We start from the raw sequence: 23,785 nt of genomic DNA on the forward strand, positions 1-23,785 counted from the left end.
TCTTCAGCTCAGAAAACAAAACTGTGAGCAGAAGAACAAAGAGGACACTGTTTGAGGGGAGACTCCACAGGATGTCCAGCCTTCATACAACAACTCTGCAGTGTACTTGAGACTGGCTACATACAGACCGGCTGCATGGGAAGCTTCATCACAGCTATGCTAAAAAGTAGTATAAATAAAACCACATACTTCCAGTCAGGCACAGAAGCTCTGCTGGAAACCTGGGATTATGTTTCTGAGAAAAATGAATTTGCAGTATTACTTCAAGAGGGAGATGAACTCCACACAGGGGTTTAGATGTCAATTTAATTCTGAAATTGTAAGCTCACTGCTCAACTCAAGAGAATTTCATAACGGACCAGCTTGCATCTCACCTGAGATCCAAAATCAATTAGGACTTCTGCTCTGGGTCACTAATACAGTTATTCACAAAGTTATGTGTGTATGTGTGTGTGTCAAACCTCATCATCAACACTGGTGAACGTGTTTGTGTGTTTCTCAATTCCTCTGCACCTTCCCCAGCACCACAGAGATGGAACACGAGGTGGCCTGTCTGGACATCACACCACTTGGGGAAGGCGGGAATGAGTCACCGCTCTGCGCAGTGGGATTGTGGACGGACATCTCGGCCCGTGTGCTGAAACTGCCCTGCTTCACGGCACTACACAAGGAAATGCTGGGGGGAGGTGAGGAGAAGGAAAAAAAAAAGTGGGACAGATGAGAGGAATCTGTTACTGTGAGAAAAATATGGGGGTTGGAGATGAAGTCAAGTGCAGTATTTCCATGGTCCAGTAGAGCGCGTAAGGTCTCGAGATTCACAACAAAGTTTCCTGACCAAAAAGAGATAAATGAGGGAACATCTGAAGGATATTATGTGGAAAATAAATTACCAAATGATGTCATTCAAAGCAAAACATTTTGAAATATTGAAAAAAATTTGAACAAAAAACGTATTTTTGTTTTTTTGTGTCTTGAACTGGTTTGTATTACTTTTTTTATAAGGAGCATCCTTGAAAAAGACATGGATAAAAATGCTTGCTCAGTCAATACCTCATATCTTGGGAGTCTCACCTTGACCTGCAAGCGCTACAGTAGTAAAAGTCACTCTTTTCGATATTGAAATATAAAAATAAGATTTAAATTGGAAAGTTGTCCCGATATAATTGACCCCAGGTTGCAGGACCAATTGTCTGGGAGTTGAAAAAGAAAGTGGACTTGTTTATCCTGCAGCATACAAATGGTGTTTATTTGTGAAAAAAAAAACCCTCCAGCTATTCTGTACAAAACTCTGATTGATTTTTCTGACAAAGATGTCTTTGCAGACATTTATCACTACTGATGCAGAACCAGTGACCCAAGACTACAGGGAAAAATAAACGACCTGTTTGTGTGTGTCCTCAGAGATCATCCCTCGCTCCATCCTAATGACCACCTTTGAAGGCAGCTACTACCTGCTGTGCGCTTTGGGAGATGGAGCCCTCTTTTACTTTGGTCTAGATCTGCAGACTGGTAGGTCTTTCTCACCACTACACTCATTAGATCGGACCTTAGGCTGATTTGGGCCTTCACGTGGGCCATATTGACGTTTTTAGAACCATATTTTACAATTTAATTGCCCATTTGCTAAAATATTTGTATTTGAACATGGAGCAAATTCAGAGTCTGTGGAAACCTAGGTATTAGTTTTATTCAACATCTGTGTGAACTGCATTTACTGATTTTTGATGATGGAAAATAAGACCTTCAAAACTTTTTAAGTGCCGTTTGGGGAAAAAAAAAAAAAAAACTTTAATATTTCTGATTCAAATATGCCATCTGTTATTATTGCTTCCAGTAGTAGTTAAGTGTCTCCTCAAAAATTGGATAAAGGAGCCATTAAATGTGAAATAATTGATTTGCTCCTCCCACTCATGTGGAGCTATATTGTTGTAGTGGTTGAAACTAACTTTCCTCATTTACACATGCAGTCACAGAGGGTTATTTTGAAAATACTCCCCACTGTGTTACCAGGCAATAGGTGTTTGATTCTCACCTTCCTCGGTAGGAAATATAGCTGGTAAATCCTGCACGCTGTTCAGCATATTGCTGTAAACTGTCTGCAGTTTCATGCTTGGCGGCTTTTGAACAGGGCAACCCAACTGTGGACATTTAGATGTCTATTATAAATGTTGTGTTACCACCACACAGTATTCAGGTTTTCAAGGTGTTTTTTTAAATGATACTTCACAGTTGTGACATTACAAGCAGAGACCTACCTGGAATTTCCTGCACTGGTGTCAGTCCCCATTCAGAGTGCTGCATCACTGAACAGATGAGATAAATCGCTCCGTGTCAGAGTACCTCAGCAGTCTGAAAAGATGTACTCTTATTTGACATTTCAGGTAATAATCAAAACGATCAGGAGTTGTGCGTCCTGAATTTTTAGACCCAATACTTAATCCTACACTTTTTATGATGAAACCGTCTGCCACAGAACTTCAACCTCTCTTCTTTATGATGAGGGCTCTCTACATAAGGTGATCTCAAAACCGTAGGACCAGACTGGATGATGTCTTGGAAATTAAATCACCCATTCAGAGATGTTATATCGGTTGTAAATGGCCGATTAAGACATTATACAGCAGTTTGCACAGTCTGTGAATTTAATTTAAGATGATAAAAAAAAAAAGGTTCGATTTACTAAAGCCTCTGGCAAATTAAAATTAAAATTATGATGTCTTTTTTTTTAAAACATCAATTTATTTGTCCTTTTAATCGACTCAAGCAATATGTTCCATGAATCCCTGCTAATGCTATAGCTTTTGTGAAAATATATATCTGGGTCCAGAAGAAGTTGGACTATGACAGAGTGTTTAATGGTTTTTCCTTTACACACCACCACGGTGGTTTTGAAATAAAACATTGAAGTTGTGATCAAAGTGTTGATTTTTGGATCTAATTTAAGAGGTTTCACACACCTCCACTTTCAGGGGCTGAGAAGTATTTTGAGAACTGACTGAAAAGATGTTTACTGGGCAAATATGACCAGTTTGTGTATTTGAAGACAAATGAAGCAGATAAAAGGTCTGGAGTACAGTAGATACCAGGTATCAGGTTGCCATTTGGCAGCTGTTTGACTGAAGCTATCAACACAAAGTCAAAAGAGATCTCAGTGAAAGTGAAGGAGGCGGGCATCAGGCTGAAAACGTGACATAAATGTACTGTATAAGCGAGGCTGCAAAAACCTACAGTGTGGACAAACCAACAGTTGGGTGGAATAAAAAGAACAAGCACTCCTGAGTTCCTCAACATCAAAAGACCAGAAGGACCACAGACTACAACTAAAGTGGAGAATCACAGAATCCTTTTCTTTGTGAAGATAAAGCCCCCCGACAACATCAACTAAGTCAAGGATATTCTGGAGAACATAACCGGAGAATTGTCAGACTGTAATCAAAAGATGCCTTCATGGATGTAAATACAGAGGGTTTACAGACATATTCAAATTACCGATAATGTTCACCGACATGTGAGCTAGATCAGACCTTGGCTGACAACATCTTTAAAGTCTCCCATGTTCTGAATTCAGATCTTTTGGATAGACGAAAGCCTTTGTCTCAGGGTAATGGGAAGAGAAAGGTATGGAGAAGAAAATAAATTATTGTCATTATTTCTGATTTAATGACTAACACAATTTTCTCAAAGCCTAAGATTGCATCTCCCACGTGATTTTTGTACCAGCTGTCCAAATATTAAAAATAAGTGTGCGAATATGATACATTTTTGCCTCATGTAAAACACATTCGAGCAGCAAGATGGCACACTTTGAGAGGCTGAAACTGCAGATTGTTTGTGTGTATATATCTATATATACACACACACAAAAGTGGCTTAAGCATAGGACTTGGGGGGAATAACAAACAAAAATATTATTACTATAATTTTTTTTATTAAGCATAGTTGACGACACAAACTGCAGATACTATGGAGGGACGAGGATAATGCAAGAATGTACACAGATTTCAATATAATCAAATTACTCCACCTTTCTAAACTACTTTTACAGAACTGGATAAAGAAAATGAACAAATAAACTTAAAAAAACAGTGGGGCGACCGCAAGATGAGCGTGCATATAAATATACTTATTAACGGACTGTGCCTGTGTTGGCTCAGATCCTAGGATCACAGTCATGGTGTGTTTATGTTAGAGGTGACAGACTACAAGGACGTCGAAAAACATTGCTAATGCAAACGTCGCATGCTGTAATTACTACTGTCATCTGCACCCAGATAAAGGAGAACAGGGCAACACAACGAACGCAGATGGTTCTGTACAGCTGCAGGCCTCAGTGAGCACACAAGGACATGTGTTGTTGGTTAAATGTGCATTGTCAACTTCTCTTTTGACCCAAACAATAATTGGTACACTCACCTTTTTCATTCCTCAGGTAAACCTTTTAAACCCTATTTCCTTTTCCCAGGTGCTCTCAGCGAGCGTAAAAAGGTCACCCTGGGCACGCAGCCCACTGTACTGAGGACCTTCAGATCCCTCTCTACTTCCAACGTGTTCGCCTGCTCTGACCGGCCCACTGTCATCTACTCCTCCAACCACAAACTGGTGTTTTCCAACGTCAACCTCAAGGAGGTCAATTATATGTGTCCGCTCAACTCTGAAGGATACCCTGACAGGTTAGCAGCAGAACTTTCTTCTGCTTGAACAGTGCGTTTGTCTGCAGATTTACCAACCGTCCCCGTCTTCTTGAAACGTTCCATCTGAGCGCTTCAGTGTTATTTGATTTGATCTTTAAGTGCACAGATGTATTCTCTGCTGACAAGAGACTTGATCCTTGTAGGGAATAATGTACATTTTCTCTTCCCCTCCCTATATTAATATTGCATCCTTCTTTTCTTTTTTTTTTTCTGTTTTCCTTCAGTCTGGCTCTAGCCAACAACAGCACTCTGACCATCGGTACCATTGATGAGATTCAGAAGCTCCACATTCGCACCGTTCCCCTCTACGAGTCTCCCAGGTAAGTCAGCCGTTCATATTTGCAATGATTTTCCCAGTCTGTCTATATATTTTCTGCTGTTTTTTATTTTCGCATCTAGTGTAAAATTTCTGTTCCCCCTTATTTTATAAAAAACTTTAAACAGCTCCCACACACTGTTTTGATAAGCTCCCGAGGCTCCTCATGTCTTTTAAAATCAGCCCAGTTGTCTCTTTTCCACATTTACTGGCGTTTTTCCTTTTTCTCTTTATTTCTGCCTTCTCATCTCTCCCCCATCTCTGGTATTTGATATCTTTTCAGGCGGATCTGTTACCAGGAGGTTTCCCAGTGTTTTGGGGTTCTGTCCAGCAGGGTGGAGATCCAGGATGCGAGTGGCACCACGTCTGCCGTACGGCCCAGTGCAAGCACTCAGGTACTATATATCAACACCGTGTTCAGACATTGAACAGTTTAATGCTTGTTTTGTACTCTTATCCAAGAAGGCTTGTTGACTAAGGACATTGTTTATAGCACTAGTCTGTGAGCTTGTCAGGAAGACAGACTGTCTCGCCTTTGTAACAGCTCTCCAGGAACTAAAATCTCTCCACCAAGTTTAACATTGACTGCATTTACATGCACTCAATAACCCTTTTAAAACCCGAATATTAGCAATAACCCGGTTTTTCACGGCCATGTAAACACCAATGACCCTTTTGAATAACCCGAATTTGCTCATATTCGGGTTTTTAAAAACCCGAATATGACCCCTGGGTTACTCCTTTTAAAACCCGAATATTTGGTCATGTAAACGCCTAACAGAATATCCAGATCAAAAGGAACATGGATTTGTTTTCTGCACATGCTCTTTTCGCAAGGAATCTTGGTCTTTTGATTCCAGGAAGTTCTTATAAACACGGAGAAACGGAAGACCACGCCACACTTTTGGAGTGAGGAGGAGACTAATCATTTTATAAATGTAATGAAGGATATGAACATTTTGGCATTTGTAGACGGTAGAAAGTACCGGGATAGTGAGATTTACAAGAAGGTGAGTGAAAAGTTGCGCCAAGCAGCATTTGTTTTGAATTTGGATACAGGAGTGGAAATGACGGTAATTGCGTCATGATGTTCTCCGCGCGTCGCTGGTTTGATGGAGATATCCCTGATTAATTACCATGTATACAGGGATAGCCCTGTTTGCTCACGCATGTAAACGGAATATTCCGAATGTTTCAGTAACCGGAATATTAGCAATAACCCGAATTTTGACTGCATGTAAACGTAGTCATTGTTGTTTTCTGGGTTTATCATGCAATTTTAAGATTGTGAATGTTACCATAATGCAATCTAAAACCACAGAGCAAAAAAAAAGAAGAAAAAAAGTGACATGTATTTACATACTTGTATAATGTCCTCCATTTAAGGTAGGAATGAATGATCAACGGGCAAGTTAAATGTACCCTGATTGTGCTTAGTTACACGATTTTATCAGAAAGGGAGAGATAGAACAAGCATCAACTAAGCTCCTTAAATAAGGATTAATTTCACAGCTTTATTTAAGATGGTTGCATCAAAATAAATGTGGTGCATTTTTCATGCGAGTTGTCTTCAGTAAATGTGTACATGTGTACATTTGTATAGGATTAACATATTTTATGCAAGTGAGCCTCCACAAAAACTGCTGTTATTGTGATGTACCTGATGGCCACTCTACATATTCTGCAGCCTCTATTAATTCTTATTTATGAGTGGGGGAACATGTCATTACTCCTAACAACCAGGGTTTAATCAAAGCCGACACTGCAGTAAGAACATCTACACGGCTGCAGCTCGCACACTTGTCTCTTTGTGCTTCTGTAAGTACACAGAGACACAGAGACGAGTACAAACAGCCTTAAGTGTAGTGTACAATTAATGAAAACTATTTAGGCCATTTTATTTTGTTGAAACATTTCTAGCATCTTGTCTAATTACGCCAGATTGTAGCTGTTACAAGGTTTCACTGCATCGCACAGAATCCTTTTTTTTTTTTTTTTCCTTTCATTTTTTTTTTTTGCCGTTGACAAGAAAAACAGGGAATTTGCTTCCAGCTATAAACAAATTATAGCATAACTAATATTTAGAAGTGGTCAGATCACAGATGCTAAGAAGTCAAGTCCTTTGTACTAGTTTAACTACAACTGCATATGTTGTCTGCTCGTCTTGGTTTCAACAAAGAGGCATGTTTACTTTTATTTATGTTCGGGTTTACCACTGAGCCTCTCATGTGTGATGACCATAAGGATGTTTACCTGATTTTAAATGCAGCACATCTGCTGCTGCAGATGGCGTCTGCTGCACTGCTCACACCGCTCACGCAGAATTGATTCATACCCTGCATATTACATCTGTCTTCGTGCTCACTTTTTTCTTGCTGTTCCATCACAAATCTGCAGGCACTCTCCAGCAGCGTGAGCTCCAGCAAGCTCTTCCCCAGCAGCACGTCTCCACATGAGACCTCCTTTGGTGAGGAGGTGGAGGTTCACAGCCTTCTAGTTGTGGATCAGCACACATTTGAAGGTGAGACAGCTGAGTGAAAATTTCCATTTTGATTAAGTAAAGCCGGAAATATACTCTACGCACGTAACCTGCGTAGCCTGCTTTGTGTCTGTTCATGCTCCACTGCGTACGTCGCGTACCACCCGAGTAGAGCCTGTCATACCGATGGTGACCGATAGGGGGCAGTAAGCAGAGCAACAGTTGGAAAAGCTACTTATATTAAGTAGCAGAAGTAGTAGCAGCAGCAGCGGTAGCAGATTAGAAAAACTAACACTTTTACAGGACAATATTGGATGATGTAGGAGATTATAACATCGTGTGAATGTGTATGAGTGTGTATGAATGTTTGTGGTGGTCGGAGGGGCCGTTTGGCGCGATATGGCAGCCACGCTCCCGTCAGTCTGCAGGGCAGCTGCGGCTACAGACGGAGCTACCACCGGGGAGAATGTGTGTGAATGAATAATGATCTCTGTAAAGCTCTGGGTGCCTAGAAGGAAGCTAAAGAAAACCATAACATTATTATTATTATTATTACTCTTTTTTTAATGTGTATTACTTATTTATATTACTGTTTTACCCCCTTCCCTGTGTGTGTGTGTACTTCTGCTACGTGAGTTTCCCCGTTGAGGGAGTAATAAAGGACTATTTTATCTTATCTTATTATTATTGCTTATTATCAAAAGTGGATAGTCTTTCCAGACTAATTTATCCAGCATTCTCCTCACCCATCTCAACAAGAATGACGAAACAATAAATCCAGTTAATTTTAGGTTCATATGGAGAAGTAGATGTCAATATATAAGAAAGATTAACATGGTCAAAAAATGTATTGTTCCTAATATGATTCCAAGTCATTCAATAGTATTTTTATTGAAAAACAGAGTATTTAAAATAAAATAAGTCCCGTCAATTGACTCCTGGCTCCCGGCTCCGCTTCCTCCCGGCTCCGGGAGGCACCGAGGCTCGGCGCGTACCTCCGCCGGGGCTCGGTCGCCGGGGCTCGGTCGCCGGGGCTCGGTCGCCGGGGCTCGGCGGCCGGGGCTCGGCGGCCGGGGCTCGCCATCCGCGGTACTCCCGGGGACTCTAGTCCCGCAGCACCAGTGAGTATTTTGACCGGAGAGATTATAAAATACCGGACTTCGGCATATTTTACCGGACAACGGAAACCCTGGGGGGAAGTTAAATATTGCATAAATATATGCACGGGGAACTTTCTCCAGGGGAGAGCAGCATAATCGTGCCAGCCGGGATCAGACCGGGAACAGCGATACTAGCGGCCAGAGCGAGAACTGCACGTCGCGTACGCGTTCAGTGTCTTTTTGAGAACGTGCACGTCGACGCGTCAAATGTACGCAGGATACGCAGGATACGCGAGACGTGACGTCACGCGTATCCTGCGTCTCGCGTACGCGTTCTGAACTGCAAGTATAAACGCGGCTTAAGGAGCTGCTTTCAGCCGCGTTTATACTTGCAGTTCAGAACGCGTACGCGAGACGCAGGATACGCGTGACGTCACGTCTCGCGTATCCTGCGTATCCTGCGTACATTTGACGCGTCGACGTGCACGTTCTCAAAAAGACACTGAACGCGTACGCGACCTGCAGTTCTCGCTCTGGCCGCTAGTATCGCTGTTCCCGGTCTGATCCCGGCTGGCACTGCTGCTCTCCCCTGGAGAAAGTTCCCCGTGCATATATTTATGCAATATTTAACTTCCCCCCAGGGTTTCCGTTGTCCGGTAAAATATGCCGAAGTCCGGTATTTTATAATCTCTCCGGTCAAAATACTCACTGGTGCTGCGGGACTAGAGTCCCCGGGAGTACCGCGGATGGCGAGCCCCGGCCGCCGAGCCCCGGCCGCCGAGCCCCGGCGACCGAGCCCCGGCGACCGAGCCCCGGCGACCGAGCCCCGGCGGAGGTACGCGCCGAGCCTCGGTGCCTCCCGGAGCCGGGAGGAAGCGGAGCCGGGAGCCAGGAGTCAATTGACGGGACTTATTTTATTTTAAATACTCTGTTTTTCAATAAAAATACTATTGAATGACTTGGAATCATATTAGGAACAATACATTTTTTGACCATGTTAATCTTTCTTATATATTGACATCTACTTCTCCATATGAACCTAAAATTAACTGGATTTATTGTTTCGTCATTCTTGTTGAGATGGGTGAGGAGAATGCTGGATAAATTAGTCTGGAAAGACTATCCACTTTTGATAATAAGCAATAATAATAAGATAAGATAAAATAGTCCTTTATTACTCCCTCAACGGGGAAACTCACGTAGCAGAAGTACACACACACACACACACACAGGGAAGGGGGTAAAACAGTAATATAAATAAGTAATACACATTAAAAAAAGAGTAATAATAATAATAATAATAATGTTATGGTTTTCTTTAGCTTCCTTCTAGGCACCCAGAGCTTTACAGAGATCATTATTCATTCACACACATTCTCCCCGGTGGTAGCTCCGTCTGTAGCCGCAGCTGCCCTGCAGACTGACGGGAGCGTGGCTGCCATATCGCGCCAAACGGCCCCTCCGACCACCACCAACATTCATACACACTCATACACATTCACACGATGTTATAATCTCCTACATCATCCAATATTGTCCTGTAAAAGTGTTAGTTTTTCTAATCTGCTACCGCTGCTGCTGCTACTACTTCTGCTACTTAATATAAGTAGCTTTTCCAACTGTTGCTCTGCTTACTGCCCCCTATCGGTCACCATCGGTATGACAGGCTCTACTCGGGTGGTACGCGACGTACGCAGTGGAGCATGAACAGACACAAAGCAGGCTACGCAGGTTACGTGCGTAGAGTATATTTCCGGCTTTCATGTGACCATAAAACGGTCATGAATAATTGATCTCAAAGTGTATGCAGACTGTATATATTTGTCTGTCTCAATATTCTTCATACATAGTTTTTAATATTTAGTTGTCAAAAGGAACATGGTACCAGTGTAAAGCCTGGGATATACTTGCTGTTGGTGCTCGCGTTCACGTCCGTTCTTGTGCACCACCAACGGCAACGTTACTTGAGTAGTATGTGAGGAGAGCGCGTTGTACCGGCGGTGACCAATAGGGGGCAGTAAGCAGAGCAACAGTTGGAAAAGTGATTAAATAGTGTAGCGACCCTGAGATGGGGCAGTTATAATATTTAGTAGCAGCGGTATAGCAGTAGCAGATTAGAACAACGAACAACTTAACATGACATCCATGTAATATTTTACCAAATAATGTCAGGTTATCAGCTTTTGAAAAAAGTTTAAATATGCCACCCATGAAGCCCTTCTTTGTTATTTTTGTTTGAATGGTTAAACGTGATCAGCATAATGCACCTCATTGTCACGATTGAGTTTTTTTGTTGTTTTTTTTTGCTCCATTATCTTTTGAAATGCTGATTTTATTGTACTAAGCTTTCCTTTTAAGAGTCAAGTCAATACCACACCCATATAAATTAGAGTATTTTATGTGCTAATCATTTTAAGTGCTGGTTCAGGACACCATGTCCACATCTGAATACACTTCATTCATGTGCCACCACATAACATCTTGTGGTGTTATGAGGCATTTTAATACAGTGAATGCAGGTTTTGATTAGTGTGCTACTTCATTTTATCAGTTGCCTTACAAACTGTTAAGATTAATGAGTAAACAGCATTAATGAGAAGACAGGAAAAGTTGGGAGAAATGTATTTGTGGTAGTAAACATAAAGGTGCAATGAATTAACACAAGAGTGAGGGACATCAATAATTAATCTCCCTGCTTGCGCATCAGCTTGTGCTAAATTTATCGTGCTTAATTTTCTCAGTAGTTTTGATCCTGCTTGGTTTGTTAGAGATGCTTGTTAACCGAATAAGGAAAAAGTATCTAACAGGGAGGTAACATTTGAGAAGTATCACTTTCGAGTTCTCTCAGCAAATAAACATGCATCCATGTATCCAACATGTATCATGGCACGTGTGAGCATTTTTAATGCAAATACCACTTGCTGTAGCACAAAATCTTCAGTTATCATATATTGTGTTATAATCAGAAGTACTTTAGTTTAGAGTAGTTCATGAAGACAAACACCTTGTATGAAAGGAAAATACACAAAAAAGGTGCCATAATTAAGTCAAGTAAAGTATTGTTTGTATTATGGAACGAACATGCAATATATACAGAGTTTGAGTCTATATAAGAAGAAAATACAGCAATAGAAATAAAGGCAAGGGAAGTTTATTTTTATAGCCCAATTCAACACAAGGTAATTCAAAGTGCTTTACATCAACATTAAAAGTTACAAGACACAATTAAACAGTAAATAACAAATAAAATGATAAGAAAAGAGGTAAAATAATAAAAAGCACAAGTTGTTGAAAAAGTAAGGGCAGTATAGTACAGCAGGTAAGTATTTAATTTAAGAGTACGCTTCAGTAAACAGTAATGTTTTTATCCTGATTTAAAGGATCTACAGTTGGAGCAGACCTCAGGTCTACAGGAAGTTTGTTCCACCGGTGAGGAGCAGAATAACTGAACGCTGCCTCACCTTGCTTGGTTCTGGTTCTTGGGAAACACAACAAACCAGATCCAGATGAACCTCAGGGGTCTGGGAGCTTCATAGGAACTAACAGATCAAGCATGTATTTTGGTCCAAGACCATTCAGGTCTTTGTAGACCAGCAGTAATATTTTAAACTCTATCCTTTGACTCACTGGAAGCCAGTGTAGTGATTTCATGACCAGTGTAATGTGGTCCAGTTTCCTGGTGTTTGTTAGGACTCTGGAAAGGAAAGGAAATAAAGCTGCAATGCGGAACTGCTTGGAGAAAGACAGTGGCGTAATAACAGCAAATAATGGTGTAGCAGAAAAAAAACTGTGAATGTAAAAAGCCATTTAGCTCTGACTGTCTGACCATCCCAGTGTAGTTAAGTAGTTTGATGCTCAAAGGCATAAATTCCCTGTGGCAATGTGTGCTGCATTTTGGTGCAGTGAGTCTGTCACCGAGGGTTTTCCTGTACCCGATCACATCTTGGAGACGGGGATAGACATGGACCAGTTTGAACAGTTCTGACAGCATCCTCCTTCCTGCATCAACTGTCAGAATCCTCCTCTAGCTCTCCAGTGTCACTCGCTCTCCAGATGAGTTTGTTAGCATCTAACACCCTCAGTCTGATGGCCACGACAGACTCCTAAAACATGCTGAGCAAGCTTTAGCAGATGTTAAAGGAATCTGGCATTCTCAGGAAATTGAAAAGGCTTTGGCCCTTTTTTGTAGAGGGCTTTGGTGTTCCTTGCTCAATTACAAGTACTCGACAGTAAGTACCCAGCAGCATAATCCGCCACAGTGCTCTTACTGACCCCCGGGATGAAGATGGGGATCACAGGGGTCTTAAGTCCCATTCACGTGGAGAGAAAGGGAGACAGCCACATCAGCCACCCCTACTGTGGCCCACCAGTCAAGTAGCCAATAATCCAGGACACGAAGGCCCCGTTTAGCTGCACTGCAGTAAACTTCTCACCTCATACAGGTGGATGTGTGATGCTGAACGCACAGGGGATGACAAAAGTCATAATACTACCCTCTCATTGTACCCTTGCAGAGACATGTGCTTCTTTCACATTTAGTTTCTAATGTTCTTGTGTTTTATGTTTCAGTTCTTCATGCCCATCAGTTCCTCCCCAGCGAGTACGCCCTCAGCTTGGTGTCATGTCGTCTGGGAAAAGACCCATCTGTGTATTTCATCGTGGGCACGGCCATGGTGTACCCAGAGGAGGCGGAGCCTAAGCAAGGACGCATTATAGTCTTCCATTACACTGACAGTAAGCAGACACATTGTGCTTTGCCTTCTCTGTTTACGGTGACCAAACTGCACCAACAGGCTTCCCGCCCATCTCATTTTGCTTTCCCAGTTTCATTTTCTGCCCCCTAGACTAAGTCCTGTATTTTATGCATAGACCTTTTGTCCTACCGTGCTCTTTTTTTTTCCCCCTCTCACTTAATCATTTTCTTATCACTTCTTATCAGTCCCCTGTTACCTTTGCTGATTTTCCTCATTTCCTTGCAGACTTTGTCCCACTCAAGATGCATTGCTTGCATTTAATTTATCCTACTCCGGCTCTCTATTTTACCCTCGCCTTTATTCTGAATATTGCTCCTTCCCATTTTCAACTTTTTCAAGATCTCTCTTGGAGTTGTGCTTGCTTAAGATCTTGTTTGGCGTTAATTTAACCTAACATCACATAAATGGCACTTGGAATGCTAAGCGAACAGTGACTCACAAATGTTTCCTGCAGGTAAGCTGCAAACCGTGGCTGAAAAAGAGGTGAAAGGAGCCGTCTACTCTATGGTGGAATTCAATGGCAAGCTGCTGGCCAGCATAAATAGCACAGTAAGTGGTGCTATATGATGTTAACAACAAGACATACAGAGCACAAGCTGTCAAGACAAATGTTTGAAGACTAGAGAAAAATATAACCTGAGGGATAAAGGTACTTTAAGATACTCTGGGGAAAATGCAGTCATTTTACCTAGATCAGAAACTTCACATATGTTGATGCTATTTAGTAAATAGCCTCAACCCGTTAACACCCGTCTCTTTGAAGTGCACCTCTGTCGTTACTTTATACGGCAGAATTTTCAGTCTGATCTTTGAGTTAAATCCAATTGATCTAAATTATGCAATTATCCCATATGTGTCAAGGTATTTTACAATTGTACCATCAGTGTGTACTTGCATACTGTCCTGGCTTTACAGCTGCAGAAACTCTCCTTACTTATCCTTAGAGGGTTTTTTGTTTCTTTTCTAATGTAAGAGGGAAATGCACCAGAAGGAACCGCCCGTACCAAAAAAAAAAGATGCAAAAAACCTCTTTAACATCAATCATATCATCTTACTGAGTCTTCCACAACATACAGCTGACACAGCAAAAAAAAAACACTAGCTTATGTGAATGCTTGCACAGGGAAACATGCATGCATTTTCTTGACGTTCATTTTACATTTATAATGTATTACTGTAATGCAATTTGTTGACTGTCAAGCTCGCCCCATCAATTCAGAGCTTTACCATGAGCAGCACAACTCCACATGGACACAGTTAGTGAAGAATGTTTCCATACCGAGCTTTAGCTTTTGTAGTATCGGAGAGAAAGATTGTGCTAAAATCCATTCATTTTCCTCGTACCTCACTTTTGTTTGTCCTTATGCAGCTCGGCCTCCAGGTGACTTGTCTGCTTTGGCATTTCCCTCTTTGAGTGTTTAAACCACGTGATCTGTCCAGACAGAAAAAGCGGAGCTTTACTCGCTATCAAATCAAAAAAGATTCATCCCATGTGAATAAGTGTGAAATCATCTGACATCCAGTTTTAAAGAATCTGCCTCTCCCCTGCTGCCATGCTCATCCACCGTGAGTTATAGATAGATTAAAGGGATTAAAAGCTTGAAAGGCACAGTTATCTGGAGATATCATGAATCCAATAGTCATGGGTTTTAGATTTTTGAACCTGACTAAGTGTGCTGCCTCACTTTCTGCTGTACCACTTCTTTTCTGTGACTTCACTGACTTAATGTTCAAGAAATGATTTTACACTTGTTTTATAGTGTGTCTCTTACACTTTTTCCCTCTTCAAAACCCACTATTAATCCAACAAAGTCAAATAATCATGAAACACTTAACCATCTTAAAAGCTTTATTAATTTCCCACCATGTTCGCAGCCTCAGTGGAGCGTAATACAATACGGTGACATAATCAGACATTGGTTCATTTTTAAAAGGTTTTATCAAAAGGCTTAATTCCATGAATTTTTCAATCCTTTCATCTGTTGGACTCAGTACAGTTTTTTTGACTGAAACCAGTTGATTCTTTTTTTAATTTTGCTTGCTGAGACTTTGAGAATTTATAAATAGGTTTTGACATTTCACGAAGCACCACGAAGGTCCTCTTGAGTAAGAGTACACAGCAGCACACTTCTGCTCCTCCGTCACTCACTCGGCTTGAAACTCTTTCAAACTGTCACACGTCCACACAGCGTGAATTAGTTAGTCTAATTAACCGTTAACTGTTGATTTATGAGGCGGCCTGTAACTCGTACTGTTCAGCGGCTCAACCTCACAGTCACCCAGGCACATCATATCCAGAGTGACGGCGGCGTGGAACTTAAATGTCAGGACAGTTCATCAAATAAACCACATCTACTTTGGGATGCTCTTTTGATTTTTGCAGCTGCGATGATAACACGCAGTGACATCTCGACTGTTTCAGGTCCGGTTGTACGAGTGGACAGCGGAGAAGGAGCTGAGGACCGAATGTAACCACTACAACAATATCATGGCCCTTTACCTGAAGACCAAAGGAGATTTCATCCTGGTGGGAGACCTGATGAGGTCTGTCCTGCTGCTGGCGTACAAACCCATGGAGGGCAACTTCGAAGAGGTGAGATGTGAGAAAACGGTTGAGGAATGTTTGTGTCTTGGTAGAAGCAACTTTTATCCAACCATGATGTCAGAAAACCAAAAACCCGTCTCTCAATTTCATTTAAACATCCCGATTCTGAAACAAGCGGTGAGAGTAAGACCCTGTTGTTTGTGTTGCTTTGTAACAGATAAACAAATGATCCCTTTTTACCTCACACTTTACTGCAGGGCTTTCTGTAAGACGCTCTGCAAACTGACATAAAGAAGGCATATGATTGAATAAAGGATGTACCCAGTGATGGAATGATGTTATATGAATCGAAATGTTTTTATTTTTCTTCTGAACTGCTAAAATCTTTCTCTGTATCAGCTGCTTTGTAATATTCTCTCAGAAAACTGTTTATATTGGATAAAAGTAGTTATTTGTCGTCCAAGCTTTTTCCTATGTGAATGTATTTTAAGTGGACAGTAAAGTGGCTGTTATGTCTGGTATACCTCTTGAGATGTGTGAAGAAGAGACAAAGGTTTAGGACCCTTAATGAAGAGCATAAACGTGCACACTGATGTAGTGTAATTCCATGTCAGGGAGGATTTCTGCTTGTACATCTCTGTCCAGCAACCTCTTAGATTTCCAACCCTGTAATTATACTGTAATTATTTATAATCAGTGTTTCATTATAAAAACAGTTGAATTTTCAGTTGAAAGAAAAACATTTAAAGTAGGATTTTTGAATGCCGTCATTCATAGGAAGATAAAATCCATAAAAAATTGGATCAAAACATTCCAATCAGTGCCCTTGCTTTAACTGATTATTAAAATATGACACAATGTACACCAGTTACAACACAGTTGTCCATCACAGATCTCAAAGCATTGACACACACATTGATTGAACAGTCACAAAGGGGAAAAAAATGACTAATCTTCTTTATTTTACATCTCAGGACATTTAAAACCATGACTTGATTCTTAAAACGGTTTTAAATTAAGGGAATGGCTCAGATGTACAACAAGAATGGACAGCACCCTGTTATTATTTGATTAATAAAACCTAAGGCAAAGGTTCCTCTGTATAGTGCAGGGTGTGACCTTGTGGTGAATTTACTTTCTGAGAAGACTGGAGACGGCGTTGAACATTTTCTACTCGTGAATAATCTTTGTTAGTGAAGAATAATGGGCCTCCAGATTGTTTGGAAGTGGCCTTGTAACCCTTCACAGATTGATGGACAGTTAACTATTGATCCTCTGAGATCGATGCTGATGTCTATCCTCCTGACTGTATGTAAAGCCTTCAGCTCTTGTTTGAACTAAGCACTTATTTGCTCATAGATAACGCTGTAAACACTTAATGACCAGGGACGCCTCTCTCTTTTTGTCATTTGTGATGTAAATACAATTTTCTCCAACACATTTTCTATTTTCTTTAGATTGCTCGGGATTTCAACCCTAACTGGATGAGTGCAGTGGAAATTTTGGATGACGACAACTTCCTGGGGGCGGAGAACGCCTTCAACCTGTTCGTCTGCCAAAAGGACAGGTGAGGAAAATCTAAAATCTTGCTGCACGCAAATAGTGTGTGTTGTGAGTGTTTTTGCTTTTCCCTCAAGACGCTGTTTTTAAATCATCCTCAACCTTTTTCCCCTCAAGTCAACCCTACGCCATTAGGATGCAGCTCCTTCTGCACAGAGTCCCACGACACCTTTTAGAGCAGCATCATTGATAGGAATGGGGCGCAACATTGTTTTTGAATTTCTTTAGGAAATTATCATTCCTATCACAACTCAACTTTCAACCACTCTATCTTATATTAATGCTCGCACAAGGAAACATGCATGCATTTTCTCTGCCGTAATTTCACAATTATATACAAGTGTTTTTTTTTTTAAAGAGAAAAAAAGACAGATGTGATCTCCAAATGCATGTGTTACATTTATGCCTTCACCTGTTATCCATCTAATACATCAGGTTGGACCTCTTAATGCTTTTGACCTTTTATTTTTGTATCACATCTCTGTTCCTGTTGCTCTCTCACCGTTTCTCAACCTTTTATCCATTATCTCCATATCATTGTTTGACCTTTTTTCGGGCATCCCTTGTATCTGCCCTTCTTGTTTTCTTTTGATTTTATCAGTGAAGTCTTGAATACAACAGTTTTCCTTTTTGCAACCTGACATTGTTTTCTCTTTGTCATGTACTCTCTCTCCCCCTTTTATCTCTCCTCTTTCCTGTCTGCATCTCTTCCGCTGCCTTTTGCTGAGTTTAGTGCGGCCACCACTGACGAGGAGCGGCAGCATCTGCAGGAGGTGGGGGTCTTTCACCTTGGCGAGTTCGTAAATGTCTTTTGCCACGGCTCGCTGGTGCTGCAGAACCTCGGGGAGAGCTCCACACCTACCCAGGGTTCGGTGCTCTTCGGCACTGTCAACGGCATGATTGGTAGGCACGCACGCAATCTTGCATTTCAACATGTTAACACATGCACTGCTGTAACTCAGGTGTTTTAAAACATGCAATGCGTTTCCTCATTTTCTTCAGTTGCATCTCTTAAAAAAAAAAAATTCAGCAGTTTAGTAAACGTAGTACCGTAATTGCTTTCCTTTTGAGAGACGCAATCCATGAAAAGATTAATGACTTCCATATCTGCTGCAAATTACTACAAGGTTGTAGTCTGCATTTTGTTCGCTTAGCATCATAGCTGGAAAGAGATGCTGCTCTGTCCATAAGCAGTCACACTAAATGATTCTGTTTAATGTGAAAAAATAATATTAGTGATAACCGCCTTATTCTTGGCAGGGCCTTTCTTTACTTTGATTTGCTTCATTTGAGTCTAGAAGTAATCCATCAGGACGATCAACCAATGAGACATTACATGTGTTATCAAACTGAGGGGACACCTGGTTTGTGCAGTAACCCCTGGTGAATCGGGGGTGCTGTTGTAGAAGCGTCTCACACCAAAAACCCTGAGATGGATCCTGCCATGACTGTTCCTGCATTCCTCGCACAAATCCAGCTCTCTTGTAATGTAAATATCCAGAAGCACAGCACATGACACAGCAGCGTGCGTGCAAATGAGGAAGGAAAAAAGAAAAGGAAAAAAAATGGGTTTATATATCATGCTGTTAGATTTTGGAGACGTCCAGCACAGTTGCAGAAACATTGATACACATGCACGTTTTGATTTGCGGATCACCTTGTATCACACCTCTAGGTTTGTGAGTGCTTTAAAAAAAAAAAAAACAAAAAAAAACCGCTTGTTACCGGCCATAAAGCAAACCAAAAAAAAGCAGAGAGTGCAAATGCACGTTAGATGAAAAATAAACAGGAGAGGGAACCCTGTCAGTGGTCGTTGGGGGGTGTTGGTGGTCAGATGTTCAGGATGACGATTTTTCTTGTTTTTAGTCGTTAGGAGGACTCACGACAGAGCTACAGGTCTTCTTTAGAAAAGAACGTTGTTTTTTTACCTATACCTTTTTTTTGGACCCCCACCTCCAAAAGAAAAGTGTCCTGCCATGCAGTTATGGATTTACTGATAATATCTACGAATATAACTGTGGCCTTTCCGTGGTCCTGTCTTGATTCAGTAGAGGTGAGCAGGATTAGGTTTGCAGAGCTGTAAACTCGAAAGCTTTACGTCTCTCCTCAAACTTTCCCTACCGCTTAGGACGAGTCCCAGACTCATCTATGAACTATTTTATTTTCGCTTTTACTACAACATATTTTGCAGTGACAACAGAAAACCCACCAGGAACCTTTCCTCATGAATACGTAAAATGTTTTTTTTTTTGTTTTGTTTTGTTTTTTTCAGTGGAATACTCAGAAAGCTGATATTCAGTCAGTAGATTGAATCACGTTTTTTTTTTTTTTACAAAAATGAGCTCACTACAGTGTGACCTCATAACGGTTACGGTGCACTCAGGTATCTGCCACAGCCGCTTCCCTAAAATTAATGTTCACATTTGAAGAAATGGCAAGAAAGGGAGCACAGTCATACTTTCGTCTCTCATCACGATGCTTGGAACGATTAACTATCAGTCTGACAGTAGCGTCAGCTGAGATGATAAAGAGGGAGTGCAAATCATTTAGACGCAGCAGTAATTTACCACTTGCACTCCCAGGGCACCAACACACGGCACATCATTTCACCCCAGCACCTTCTGTGATTCTTTAAAACGTCTCTGAGGAAGGTTTAGCAGGAAATTAGAACCACCATCGCACTTCCCCGTTAAAACTTTTCACATTAGCTTGTAAAGCAAGATGAGGTAGAAGGGAGATGGTGTAAAGAAATAGCACTGCTGGACCTATCGTGCTGCTAGATGGTTTGATATACCAGATGTTTACAGGAAGAAGCTGCACAGTTAGTCTAATCAGTTGATATTAAGATTGAACAATAATTACCATCAGTCAAATGGACTTGGTAGTTGACCAGTTACAGGCTGTCATACAAGGCTGACGCAATCAATCAACTATGGAGTCTCTTCTACTTGGATAGTTGGATAATTAATAAACAAACATGCCAAACATAATTTCATAACAGCTAATCAAATGTTTTGCCCTGTTTTTATGCTGCATTTTATTTAAAGTGCAGCTGACCTTTTATGAGTTTTATGAGCTGGACAGATAATCAGCAAATAATGATTGACAATCCATAAATGGAGGAGACAGAAGTCGAGTTTCATTGAACTTTTAAATGAATATCCAGGCAGAAGATTAATGTGTGCCCCCGTCTATTGCTGGGGGGGTATTAACATAAACAGCTGCCGAGGCGAACTCCCCACTTGCACGCGTTCGAGGGTGTAATGACGAGGTAATTATGAGAGCGTCAAACCTCTAAAGAACAAGAGGACTGTCAGAAGTTTTCATCACTCCCACAGATCTCAAACTTTTTATGTTTTTGGTGTATGTTGCCCGAATGCGCCAGCTTTTATGTATTGGTATATTAAGATTGTGTTAATATTTTCTTTTAACATTCACCATTTCCCCCCACTCATCAAGAATACATCAACTATGGATCTGGTTCATACTCTGAAAAACCCAAACATGAAGCTGGCTTCAGACGAGATGCCTTTCAGCATCGGCAGATTGCTCTTCTGTTCAGACTATAAGACATGCACATCTTGTTATCAATGGTTTTTAAGTTGTGGTGATGGTGGCACACCATGTGATTGGCGATGAGGAGCGACAAATTGTGATTTTCCACAGACTCGGGTCACCCAGCAACTCTTATCCGGTCTTTAAACCAGTTTTCACCAACAAACCAGAAGAAACGACATTGCTAAGGATGCAAACCCACAAGCAGAACAGATGGTAATTGGACAGGAGAGGAAATGAACAGTGCACTGTGTTTTTGCAATGAAGGCAGCTGGAGAGTCAGTACAGAACTTAAACTTAAAGATTTAAAAAAGATGTGATAGAAATAATGGACAGAGCAGTGTTCTTATAAAGGCTGAAGTCTTGGTGAGAGCTACAGTGATTGCTTGCTGACGGTGATTGCTGCCAATAGTTGCGCAACAGAATGTAAATTTTCATTTTGATCTGTGCCATTTGCCCTGAAACATTCTTATAGCGTCAAATGGAGATTTAACCTCTGCATGGCAAATGAATGCAAGTCTTTGTTCATATGTTTCCTGTTCGTGCTGCTGTCAGTTTTAGTGCAGATTGCTTCCCGGGAGCATTAAATGCATGCACGAAATGTCAGAGTTATTGTTTTCAGCGCAGAGGAGCAGATGGTACTCCCCCAAAACCCTGTGACTGTTAGATTTACCAATGAGTTGCTCTTGAAATTGAGTGAAATGTCTTAAACTATTAAAGTATGGAAATTATGCAATTTCTCTCCCAATGTGGTTCCAGCATGCAAGCGTGAAGGCTGCATTAGGAGGACTGCGGTTTCAAATTATTAATTAGAAACCCAATGCGAGTTCTGTTATGAATGCAGTCTTAAAACTGCTTTCTTCCTTCTTACTGATGGGAAATCGGGCTATTTGCCATCTGCCGTTTAGTAGAACAGATCTTTAAAAATATGTGTGTTACGTTTGCTTCTGTGTGTTAGGTCTGGTGACGTCCCTGTCCGAGGGCTGGTACAGCCTCCTGCTGGACCTGCAGAACCGTCTTAACAAGGTCATCAAGAGTGTGGGCAAGATCGAGCACAGCTTATATCCTTTTTCGATTCACATGAACGCTCACCATCTGTGGCAGCTGCACAGGTGACCTGCCCCGACAGCTGTGGCTGTTTTGTTGGCAGCAATCCCAGAAAAGGAAGTGACAAAGCAGTAATGGTCTTTTTAATTGGCTTGGAAGGAGCTTGATGAATTTTTCATGCTTGACTAGTTTGTATGCAACCATCCTGTCATGTGATGTCATCGTCTGATTCCAGTATGAATCCTAAACCTTCATCCAGTTCTGAAATGAGTTGAAAAAAGCTAATTTGGTGATTATTTGTTTCAATCCTCATCACATTTAGGAAAATATGAATGTTCTCTCTGCTCCTGGAGATAACGTGACTTGAGTTATGAGTTTAATTGTCACTTGGAGCCATATTCGTATAACGGACCCAAAAGATACTTCATGAAAGCTAAAGCGTTGATTTTGTTGCTTTTTTCAAATGAAGTGCTCCCATATTGGAATTAATTCATTTTTATAAGCATGTTACTCCTGATAACAAGACTTTTAGACTAATAGCTGTTTGTTGGTCTGTTTTTGTTTGACTTTCTTCGTGTCACGGATATTTGTTGACTCCACCTGAGGTAAAACATGTATTGTTGTGCCCAAGCTGCCATCCTCAGGGGAAACAGCAGTCGCCTGTATTGATTTTCCTTGACTGCTCGGCACCTGGAGGTCCTTCCACACGGAGCGTAAGACGGAGCAGGCCACAGGATTTATTGACGGCGACCTGATTGAAAGTTTCCTGGATCTGGGCCGGGCAAAGATGCAGGAGGTTGTCAGCACTCTGCAGGTAGGAGCTGTTCATTCACATCCACACATGGTGTTGCTACTGGAGTTTTTGTTCTCTCATTTTAGTGTAAATTAAGCAAACATCACATTTCTCATTGAAACACAAATTTATGTTGCAGTTTCTCACAAAATCTTTTCCATGTCTTTTTTCCTCACTGAAATAAAAAAGATTCTACTTCCCAGATTGGTTTACTTGTCATCTCAGCTTTCTCTAAAATTCAAAGGGGCCATTTAATGAAATGAATCTGAATTATTTTAACAGTAATATCCACTTAACTACCATCATAAAGGGGTTTGGGGTAAAAAAGTAATGGAAAGTCATACTTGTTGTTTTCTTTAAGTAAGCCACACCACCAAAAAAGACATTTTAAAGCAACAAGGATTTGTCAATTCCACTTTGGCATCATTTTCGGTGAGCTGTCATGGAGAAAAATGTTAAATGTTGTTTAATATCAGGGTTTTGCATGAATGCGTTAGAACAGAGCTTCCCCAGGAGTCTATGGTGAAGAAAGAAACCAGCGCTGCATTGTAATTTCTCCTTTTTACTCCTCACCCACTCAGGGCAGAGCAGGTGGCAAATTTAGTTTTGGGAGACAACATTCTGCTCTGCACCTCTTTGTTGCATAAAAAAAAAGTACTTATAACCAAAGTCTGAATTAATTTGAAATCTCTTGTTTAAAGCCAAGATTCTGCATGAAGCGGAATTGTAAATCAAGGGGCAGCAGTTGTTCTTTTGCAACTCTAAGCAACTGAAACAATAATTCACTTGATTAACATTTTTGTAGATATGATCAAAACAAGACTCCAAATGAACTCTTATTCAAATATGAAAGGGTGGACAGGTTAGTTTCTGGGAGCAAAGAGACGACTATTCATAGATTTTTATCTTTATTTATTCATTTATTTTTGATAGAAGCTGCAGAAT

The 23,785-nt window shown here is 41.0% G+C and overlaps 1 protein-coding gene across 1 annotated transcript in view; it reads left to right on the forward strand.

The window, feature by feature from the left end:
- ddb1 (damage-specific DNA binding protein 1) overlaps window positions 1-23,785 on the forward strand; it is a 53,852-nt gene that overhangs the window by 29,072 nt on the left and 995 nt on the right. Inside the window, exons 14-26 of the mRNA XM_061739110.1 lie at window positions 523-686; window positions 1,402-1,509; window positions 4,463-4,670; window positions 4,916-5,011; window positions 5,291-5,402; window positions 7,405-7,528; window positions 13,156-13,320; window positions 13,795-13,889; window positions 15,763-15,933; window positions 17,343-17,452; window positions 18,179-18,348; window positions 21,959-22,061; window positions 22,738-22,861. Of these exons, the coding sequence (XP_061595094.1) occupies window positions 523-686; window positions 1,402-1,509; window positions 4,463-4,670; window positions 4,916-5,011; window positions 5,291-5,402; window positions 7,405-7,528; window positions 13,156-13,320; window positions 13,795-13,889; window positions 15,763-15,933; window positions 17,343-17,452; window positions 18,179-18,348; window positions 21,959-22,061; window positions 22,738-22,861 (1,750 nt within the window). The remainder of the gene's footprint in view (window positions 1-522; window positions 687-1,401; window positions 1,510-4,462; window positions 4,671-4,915; window positions 5,012-5,290; window positions 5,403-7,404; window positions 7,529-13,155; window positions 13,321-13,794; window positions 13,890-15,762; window positions 15,934-17,342; window positions 17,453-18,178; window positions 18,349-21,958; window positions 22,062-22,737; window positions 22,862-23,785) is intronic.

The sequence above is a fragment of the Cololabis saira genome, chromosome 2 (genome assembly GCF_033807715.1).
Source record: "Cololabis saira isolate AMF1-May2022 chromosome 2, fColSai1.1, whole genome shotgun sequence".
Classification (NCBI taxonomy): Eukaryota; Metazoa; Chordata; class Actinopteri; order Beloniformes; family Belonidae; genus Cololabis; species Cololabis saira.